We start from the raw sequence: 10,047 nt of genomic DNA on the forward strand, positions 1-10,047 counted from the left end.
TACTAATTAGCCAACAGCTGGGATAGTTTACCCAAATTGGCCAAAGGGCTGTTCAACACCTTGGGACATCATGCTCAGTGTATCAGTGAGGAGGGTGCTGAGGGGAGGTCTCTGCTATTTGGGAGGAAGCTGGGCGTCAGGATCTGCTGTAAGCTGTTGTGCTGTAGATTATGTGCTTAAGTATTTTCTGTTATTGGGCTTTGTTTGTCTGTTTTCCATCTCTGTTTTCTTTTCCTCTGTTATTCTCTTAAACTTTTTTTTTTAATCTCAATCCATGAGTTTTGCCTTCTTTTCTTTACTGATTCTCTTACCATCTGATTGCGGAGGGGGAGTGAGCAACTGTGTGGTATTTTAGCTGCTGAGTAGAGCTAAACCACAACATCTGTTTATTCTCCTAGTCTAGTTTACAGCACTCTTACAGCTTAAATATTAAAACTGGCATGTGTAGTGACTGTAAAAAAAAAATAGACTAAGTTTTGTCTGAAGCTCTCTGGCATCCGGAAAGCAGCAGATGTGATTACTTACAAATGTCATGCTGGCAGTGGGTGGGCAAAGAAAAATAGTGCTTTCTATTCTGTTAATCACTCTCAAAACCAGACAAACTTTCCTTGTGATAGTATCACAAGGAGAAAGCAGATTTCACAGGTGACACTACTTTCGCTGTTAATTGGCATTTTTGTGATTTAAGATGAGTAAATGTGCGGTCGAAGGCAATGGTGGTGGTGGCTTGGCAGGGGTGGAAGCATTTTTCTGTGCCTGGCAATGGTGCCTTGGAAGTTATTCGCCTGTCAGGGACACAGAAAGTCCCAACTCTGATAACTGCAAGGGCAGTGAAGCTGCTGAGACCACCCAGGAACCATGATCTTGCTCACAAGACAGGAGTTTTGTAGCACAAAGGCCATGGGGCTACTCTTACCTGGGACCCTTGTGAACAGCCAGGTGGTGAAACTGCTTTTATGTGTGGTGGGCAATGAAAAGATGCCTCTGTCCTGGGGGAGCAGGAGAGTGACTTGTAAAAGCCCCCAAAACCATTACCCAGCTGTACTGAGGGCCATGCATTTTCACAAACATCTTCAGAGACCTTCAGAAGGGAGAGGAATGGGATGAAACATCTTTGTCCCTCCATTCTCCTGCCTGAAGGAAATGAGACAGAAGATATTTTTTTAAAAAAAGGTTTGGGTTTTTTTTTTTTTTTTCTAATGACAACATTCCCCAGCAATAAGGCTAGATTTGTAACATCCCCCACTCTCAGCCCTCCTGTAATACTGCAATATTATATCTTTCAATAAATACGCCAGGGGTAGAAACATTTTTAAATGTTATTTGAATTTTCCTGTCATTAGAAGATAGTAAAGTAGAAACTTAGTTTTCTCTCAACTTAAGGAAACATTACTTTGGTGGGAAACGTGTGCATTTTTAGATTAATTTGTATTTTCTTCAGTTTAAAAAAGATTCATTGGTTGAAAGTTTTGGGGAAAATGGGCACTTTTTACTATTTTCCTGTGGATAACAGTCAAAACTAAGGAGAGAATTCAAGTATTTAGAAACTCATGTTTGGAAAGGAACTGAGAAAAGACAGATTAGGTGGCTTAGAACCTGGTTGACTGGGAGGAGTTTGAAAGGAAGAAAAGTTCATGCAGAAAAGAAGTTCCATGTTTTCAAGATGAGATCCACAAAAAGAGAAGTTTGGTGTTACTACAGAAGAATTACCATTTGCTGAAGTCTCCCTTTCCTTGGAGATTTCTGCAGTGCTGTCTGCTCTCCCAGTTGCTGTTGGGAACAACTCGTCAAAAGATTTTTGTATTCAGTCCTTGACATAATGATTTTGCTTGTTTCTGAAACTTCTTCATTTTGGTAGAATTTTAGAATCATAGAATCTTTAAGGTTGGAAAAGACCTCTAAGACATAAAGTCCAACTGTCAGCCTAAGACCACCATGTCCACTAAACCATACCTTGAAGTGCCACATCTACATGTTTTTTGAACACCTTCAGGGATGGTGACTCCACCACTTCCCCGGGCAGACTGTTCCAGTACCTGACCACTCTTTCAGTAAATAAACTTTTATTAATATCCAACTGAAACCCCCCCTGCCACAACTTGAGGCCATTTCCTCTTGTCCTATCACAAGTTACTTGGGAGAAGAGACCAATACCCAGCTCACTACAACCTCCTTTCAGGTAGTTGTAGAGAGCAATGAGGTCTCCACTCAGCCTCCTCTTCTCCAGACTAAACAATCCCAGCTCCCTCAGCCGTTCCTCATAAGACTTGTGCTCCCAACAATTTTGGTTTAGTACAAGTATTTTCTGTGTGTTATTTTCTATGCATTGTTTTTGCCCATTAACTGCTGTAGAAATTACTACAGAGATATTCACCCCCCTCTTTCCTTTGGCAAGCACCTGCTTTTCAGCATGTGAAAAATGCATTCCTTTTGTCAGGAGAAATTCTGTGAATTATGCAATGCAAAATCACCTTTCTCAGTTTAGGGAATTCCTTAGGTGTGAGAACAGCTGCTGAAGCAGACCCAGGAGCTGCAGGAGGGGTTACGTGGGGTGAAGGAGGACAGTACAAATAAAACACCTTTTCCAGTCTGCCCACCAGCGGGCAGGAACAACTGTGAGGGGACTCGCTGGACAGATTTCCCAGGGTGTCAGTTTTGTACAACCAGTGATGTATGAGTGTGGGGCTCACTACCTTGCTTTGTGCCAGCTCAGGGCTGGGCACAATCTCCCTCCTTCTCCCTGTGCTGGTGGGCCATAGCTAACTCAGGCTGCCTCTGGACACTCGGGAGCGACTCGTTCCCTTGTACCCTGCTGTGACTGGGCTGCTCTGATGCCTCCTCCCCTCTGGATCATCTTCTGCTCCATTCAGGGAACTTTCCTTGCCCCTTTCCCGAATGAACGCTTGGCTCACCACACGGCAGGGAATGCTCTGTTTATTCTATGGTTTGCAGCTGTCAGCAGAATTTTCACATTTAGTTCACAATATAAAATAAATAAGCCAGAAAGGTGAAAGACTGTGTCATTCCTCTTTCAGTTCTAGCACTGTGGACTATTCACTACAAACACACAGGCTTCATGTATAACTCAGTCCTTTACAAATGGGGTCACCATGAAGATAGCTGGCCTTTTCTGGCAGTATTGTACTGTTGTGTTTATATTTGGACAAGTTCCCCCTAGAGGTTACTGTGATTGGGAATGTCACAAGATTTCTCTAAAAAATGGCTCATTTGTCTGACTACTCAGCACATGGAATACATTTACATTGCAGAAGGAAGGCATTTTCCTGCCTCTCTCTATAGTAAGACACCCAGCAACATGCTGTGACAGGACAAGAAGGGGTAAGCGAAATCATTTTAATATAATATCAATGTATGAGAAACCACAAAAGAAAGAAAACATTTTTTTTTTAAAATTCTGCATATGTATATATTGCATTGTATAGTTTTGCAGACAAATTTACATCAAATACATGATATATTTTAAAACACTGATTCGAAGAGGACAACAAATTTATTTTTCTCTTTCTGTACAGACATGGGAGTGTGATTTTTTTTTTTTCCTGTTGCTATAGTTTGCTGTTCTTTAGGAGGAGTACTCATACTCTTCAGCACTGCGGCGTCCAAAATCCATCCAGCCCATGTAGTCTCTGTCATTTATCCTGTGTGTAGGATCAATGCTCTGTACCCTGTTTCCCATGACTGAGAGCCTTCCAGTGGGACCTAAAGAAAAAGCATTTGGGAGAGCAGAGAGTTAAGTGGACACATCTTTCACATGGATCCATTTTCTGATTTGTTTTGTACTCATTAGCAGATGTATGCAATAGTTGAAATTGTTTGACTTAATACAGACCACATAACACCACATCATTTCATTGGAGAAAATAGAAATGTTATGGGTAATGTCCTAAGAGTGGGTGGGTTTTTATTGTAAAATAAACAGATCACTCTCTCCTGGCTGCCAGGAGGGAATATAGGTGCATTTCTCCTATTCCACTAGAGAGAGAAATGAAGTCCAGACCATTTCTCGCTCCTCCTACAAGACTACACTCTTGCTTGCTGGTATTGGGAGAGCTGCTCTAAAGGTAAAATAACTCTGCTTGAGAGCAGACTCAGGCCTGAGACAAGACTCCACTACAGTCCCATATTGCTTGAAGAACCATAAAATGTAAGTACAGGAGCTCTTACAGCACAAATTCAGTAAGAAGTGGGGTGGAGTTACGAATCTCAGGTGTTCTAGAGAAGTGGGAACAGTCCTGAAATTGAGAAAGTTGTGTCTGGAATTTATAGCTAGAGATGTCTACTGCTGGAATTATACAGGGCTTATTACTATGTCAGTGACATTTTCATTGCTTATCCAAAGCTTTTACAACTCCTTTCACAGCAGGGCTGGATGCTGATCTCTGATCTTGCCTTAGCCTTTCTGTCTTCCTTGCTTAGGGCAAAGAGACAAAGTATTTTCAAAGAGAATTTATGCTTTTAAAAAAGAGCTGTAATCCTCCTTTTGACATCATCACATTTTCTAACTGAAAATGCAGGGAAAGGTAAATTTACTTCTCTCTGTACCCCCCCAAACCAGCCAAAATTGACATATGCCAATAACTGGATTGAGCTTAAGTCTTGGGTGAGGAAGGAATAGATCCAATATTAGTATTCAATGCAGACTGAGGTTTGAGGAATACTTGAACTGATCAAAAAGGAAAAGAAGCCCAAATCAAACCCCACAAGTTAAAATCTATACAATTGCCTTGTTTATGGCTTCTTGTGTTTTGAAGGAACCCTTGGTGAGTCTGTGCTTTGGTACTTCAAGGTTTTCCTCATGTAATGATTTATAATGAACATGATCCATTAAAAACAAAAGCAACTGCTTTGTTTCATTAGTGGTTTCAGAGGAATAAAAGAATTAAATAAAAGAATAATCCAGCCATGCTTTAGACAATTACCTAAAACAAAATGGCAAAAAAAACCTCTGTTACCTCTAGAAAATAATGTCTACTATTAAATGCTCAAAACTCATGAAATTCACATTCATAATTCAAAATACATAATTAAGTTGAGGGGAACGGCTTCTTGGCACTATAAGCAGGCAGGGCTAAGACACTGCAGAACCATCACTCAGATCTTGGTATTTAAGAGACTTCTGAGCCTGCAGTGACCTGTTGGCTGTAATGGCTCTCCTGGTGCCATTATGGTCTGGCCAGTAAGTGTGCATGTCACTGATTTCACAGCTACAATGTCTCTTTTACACGGTGCCAGATTGATGCTGAAAGGCTGCAGATGGAGTTAATGGAAAGCCAGGGGTCACAACCAGTAAAATTAATTTCTTAACAGCACCTTAAATACCGTTCCTCAAACCACCGGAGATGTCCTGTGGATAGTGCAGCATCAATGTACAGCAAATGTATTCAAAATTGTGGCAGTTCAGCTACAAGGCTGCGATCTAGCCCTAACCGCTTGAAAGAATTTAACCCTCTCACTTTTAAATCACAAGGGCAAATGTCATCAGTGATGATTGCTAACACTAGCAAATGCCCAGACTCTCTGTTCCCCTAGTCAGAATTTTCTAGCGAGTATTACAGTTTAGACAGGTTAAAAGTGACTAATAGAGTAGATGTGAGTATTCTGCAGAGACTTCTGAAATGCTACCATGAACCTTTATGTTAAATGAGAATAGAATGTTTTGATGGAAACACTGTGTATTGTCATAAATTAAGTAAATACTATCTCTTCCAGAACTAGCAAGTACATCTAGAAACCAGAGTCCAGCTAACCTAGCCATGTCACAAGAATCCCATCATCTGCTAAGAGTCACTTTGTAGAGTTAATTATATACATCAATTAACATGTATGCAGGAAATTCTTCCTTATACTAACACTCACCAAAAAGCAGTCTCAAATCCAAAGTGATTTTTTTCACTTCATCTAGTTACACTATTTGGAAATGTCAGCCAGATATTTAAGATAATGGCTACATAAACTAGAATAAGGAGTTTGGTTTCTGTGTAGGTGGGTGACAATGACAACACTGGGGAAAGGTAATGAGGATTCTGCTTTGCAGACTCCTGCACTAAGATTCTTATTCAGGAACAGCTTTAACTGTAGTGCTGAATCGTGGAATTTTGTATCTGAATGATCTTTCCATTTAGATTACGTGAACTGCTAAAAGAAGTTCCTTAATGGATGTTGTGCAAATTGGTTAAGACGAGAAGTCTCTCAGACTACATTAACAGTGGTTCTTTCTCTGTTGTTTCTGATTTGGCCTTATTCTGCATACACAGATGAAAATGAATGGCTGCATATGTAATGCATAAAATACATGTGTCATCTCTTAATTGCAGACCACTATAAAAAATAAGAATAGGATTGTACCTAGCATAGAGGTCAGAAGTGAGGCTATCAAGATGCTATTACTGTATTTTATCTGAGATACAGCATGCTGAAAAATAATACTAAAATAATGATAAAGCTATGAAAATAGTAAGTTAAAAATAAAACCTGAACTATGACCTGACAGGTAGGTTACACTTTCTTCAGCTACCTGTACGCAGCTTTCAGTCAGTGGTTGCTATATACATTTTTTTTTGCGGAGGAGTTTTGCAGTCAATGAGAGAGAGAATGTTCTCTACTTCAGGAATAACCAGGAAAAATCTACGTCCTATCTCCTCTAGGAATTCATGCTAGATGGTGACAGGGTTATCTTAACATCTAGCTATCCCTGCAGGAAATTCCACTGACACAGAAGCAGCACAATAAGTAAGCTATATAAGCTATAACCTGTACCTTTTCTGGCTTGCTGGAGATACTTGGCCAACAAAGCGCCGATGTTAGCTCTCTGGTCGATGCTTCCATCCAGCCGCGGCACTGATTTCAGCGAGCCAGCAGACGAAGGGGCACGGATGTGCCGGTGCTGTTCTGTCAAGCTCTGCTCAAGCTCAGCAGCCAGTGGATTCCCATTGTGCAAGCCCACAGTTTGCTGTCCCAAAGAGCTCGCTGAGAGCACAGCAAGGAACACGCAGATGCATATACCGCTGTACATTGCTGGAGAGAAAACAAATGGTAGGCTGTTAAAATGACCAGTTTTACTGTGTTCTGTGTTGTTTCTACTCCCATGTTCCATTGAGGGTGCTGGTTTCTCAGCAAAGTAGGGTTGTGTTTTTGTTTTTTTTTTTTTCATGCAGGTAACTGTGGGATCTGTCTTAAGCTGGAAAACGTGTATGTGAACAGTTAAATATCCCTTGATAAGAGGAAGATACACTGGAAGGAATAAAAATACTTCTCTGTAGTATGTGCTATGTCTCCCTGATCGACTCATTTCTTATTTGCTTTTCTTTTTTGGAAACTGTATTTCATTAAAATTTAAGGCACATGAATCCGGCTCTGTAAAAAATCTCAGGATTCAAACACTACAGTATTTTGCTGTTGCGCTAAAATCTGCTGTTGTTACAAATATTCAGTTTTGACAAGTTCTGTGAAGAGCCTTTACTCATCAACCCTTCATTGGTTTGAACTCTAGTGTTCTAAGAGGTTTCACCTTGTCGTATACAGAAAGAAAACACAAGAACTTGTCCCAAAGAAAGACAAAACAAAATCTAACACCCCCTCCCAAGCACTCTATCTAAAAGCTGAGGTGGTAAAAGCTGGTTAGTTAAAAGCTAATAATTAGTTAAAAGTTAAAAGAAATAATGTGCAACTTAACAATATTCTTTGTATAAAACAGAGAATCCAAGTGTAACCATTTTTTTTACGGCTTTCTTAAGCATTAGACAAAACAACATTGTTTTACTAGATTGTCTGGTAATATAACCTGAAACAGTATTTTTCTGGAAACACCAAAATTACCTTGATTTTCTTAATAACTGAGAGTATCTCATACTTAACGTGATAGGGGTAATTTCCATGTATAAATGTACATTAATTATCTCATCTATATGAGAATTTTTGAATCATTTAAGGTTTTGAACAGTATATTCAACATAATTGTTTAATTTTAAAAGAGAAGAAAATTAAGTTTATTTGCCCACCACGTACACTAGATGGAAAACATTTGTGATGCACAGAATATGAAGTTTTTCAGTACAGTTAGGAGATGAATGAAAAACATCAAAAGGTCGCTCCGGCATGGTTTTTAGAGATGCACCACAGAGGGTTTGGTACTCGGAAACTAAAGGCGGGCTGCATCCTCCCCGCAGAGATCTCTTTTCAACCGACCCGAGTTCTTTATGCAGACACCTGCTCACGCACACGCTCCCCACTCCAAACACATCTCACCCCAGGCACCTGTGCCCTTCTCAACACGCGGAGGTCCGTAGCGGGGGGATCACGCCGCCGGGCAGCCCCCCTCTTCCTGCACACCCTCGCCCTGCTCGGGAACCACCCAAATGCCTCTCCCCCTCCGGATCCCGGGTGCGTTTCCTCCAGCAAGCGGCGGGATGCCTTCAGAGCCGCCACACAGGCAAGCCAGCGCCAGCCACCCCCGTAGCAGAGATGCAGCCAGAGGAGAGAGACACAGGTGCTTCCTACCTTTCGGCTGCGCTGTCCCGAGGCCGGACCCGAAGAAGGGAGCGAGCCCCGCGTGTGCCCAGGCAGGGAACTTAGGGGCGACTCATCTCCCCGGCTCCTTAAATAACAGCAGGCGCTGCCGCGCTGTTTGCACGGCTCTGACGCAGTCCCGACGCCGCCGCCCGCTCACCTTCACCGCCCCCCCCCCCCCCCCCCGCCCTCGCCCCTCGCCGGGGCGGAGCAGGGCCGGGCCGGAGGGGCTCGCCCTGCCCCAGGGGCCGCCCCCACTCGCCGTTACCCGGCGCTCTCGGCTCCCTCCGGAGGGAAGCGCTCGCCCTGGGACGAGCTGGAAACGCAAGCAAGCTTGCGTATTATTAAAAAAAAAAAGCCTCCTCTCCCCGGGGCTCTCCCGTTCGCCTCTGCTCAGGAAGACGGGGCGGTCGTTTTATTTTTTTTAAAAAACCCAGAAAAGCGGGCATGGGGACGCCTTCGACGTGGTTCTCCCGCAACGGCCGTTTCCCAGGACCAGGCGTTGGGCTCCGGCGTGACCGCGCCGGGTTTGTAATTTTTTAAGTTTACAACTTGGAGGCAAGCGAGCCCCGCAAGGGGAAGTCGGGCAGCCTGGGTTTCTTGTGAGGCTCTCCCGGGAGCCATCTGTGCTGTGCGGGACAGGAGGAGGAGGCGGGAGCGCCGGCCGGGGCGAGGGCTGTGCCGAAACGGCAGCTGAAGGGGGCTCCAGACTTCCGAGGCAGGGTGCGGGGGTCCTGAAGCCACAGAAGAAGCCCCACAGGGGCTCCCGGGGAGGGAGCTGCACTTCTGCCCCATCTCGTCACCCCCTGCCCCGCCACACGCCGCCCCCCGGCCCGCTCTACGTCCCCGGGTTCCGTCAGCGGCCTCGGCTCGGCCCCGCTGCTCCTCTCCCGGCCGCCGGCAGAGGGCGCCTCAGCGCCGCGCGGGACACCACCTCCGCGCCCCCTCCCTTCACCCCCCCCGCCCCCAGCCTACCCAGGGGTGGCCTAGCTGGGCGCCGGGCAGCTTCACCAGAGAGATAAAATTCACCCAAAAGTCGTGAAATCCCGTGGCAGGAGGATGCCCCGCGGCGTGGGAGTGGGAAAAAAGCCAGCCTGCCAGTACTTCCTCAGCGCGGGGGAGCCGTGGCCTAGGGACGCGGCCAACGGCGCCTCATGCCTAACGGCGCCTCGTGCCTAACGGCTGCCCCGCAGAGGGCCCGGGGGTGGGGATAAGCGGCGCGGCCTGGAGTTTGGCTGGGGTGAGAGGGGCTCTGTGGCCCACCGCGCCCGGCTGCCTTGGTGGGGTGAGGCTGGGAGGTGGTGGGGGCGCTGGTGCGGAAGCTCTCCCACCCTCTTGCAGGCTCTCACCCGGGGTGTTTCGCGCTCAGTGTGCTACGCCGGCTGACCTGACTTTTTGTCTCCCATGTCGGTGCTGTCGTCGGGCAAAGTTGCCGTCCCGAGGCAGTTAAAAAAAAAGCCAAATCCAAACCTGCTTTGAAAACAGACAAGTAAGTTGAAGCAGATTGCCAGGGGAAGGAAC

The 10,047-nt window shown here is 44.9% G+C and overlaps 1 protein-coding gene across 1 annotated transcript; it reads right to left on the reverse strand.

Annotated features, from left to right (window-relative positions):
* Positions 1–2,918: 2,918 nt before the first annotated feature.
* On the reverse strand, positions 2,919–8,655 carry CCK (cholecystokinin). The gene is made up of 3 exons (XM_010116265.2): positions 8,518–8,655; positions 6,778–7,035; positions 2,919–3,720 (listed from the first exon to the last, which is right to left on the reverse strand). The coding sequence occupies exons 2-3, from the start codon at positions 7,031–7,033 to the stop codon at positions 3,584–3,586; spliced, it is 393 nt and encodes a 130-aa protein (XP_010114567.1). The 5' UTR covers positions 7,034–7,035; positions 8,518–8,655; the 3' UTR covers positions 2,919–3,583.
* Between the last annotated feature and the right edge of the window lie 1,392 nt (positions 8,656–10,047).

The sequence above is a fragment of the Chlamydotis macqueenii genome, chromosome 2 (genome assembly GCF_036417535.1).
Source record: "Chlamydotis macqueenii isolate bChlMac1 chromosome 2, bChlMac1.mat, whole genome shotgun sequence".
Taxonomy (NCBI): Eukaryota; Metazoa; Chordata; class Aves; order Otidiformes; family Otididae; genus Chlamydotis; species Chlamydotis macqueenii.

Coding starts and splice junctions, on each gene's coding strand:
- CCK (XM_010116265.2), bottom strand. CDS start 7,033: ATGTACAGCGGTATATGCATCTGCGTGTTCCTTGCTGTGCTCTCAGCG. Junction 3,721..6,777: donor TCTCCAGCAAGCCAGAAAAG/GTACAGGTTATA, acceptor CTTTTTCTTTAG/GTCCCACTGGAAGGCTCTCA.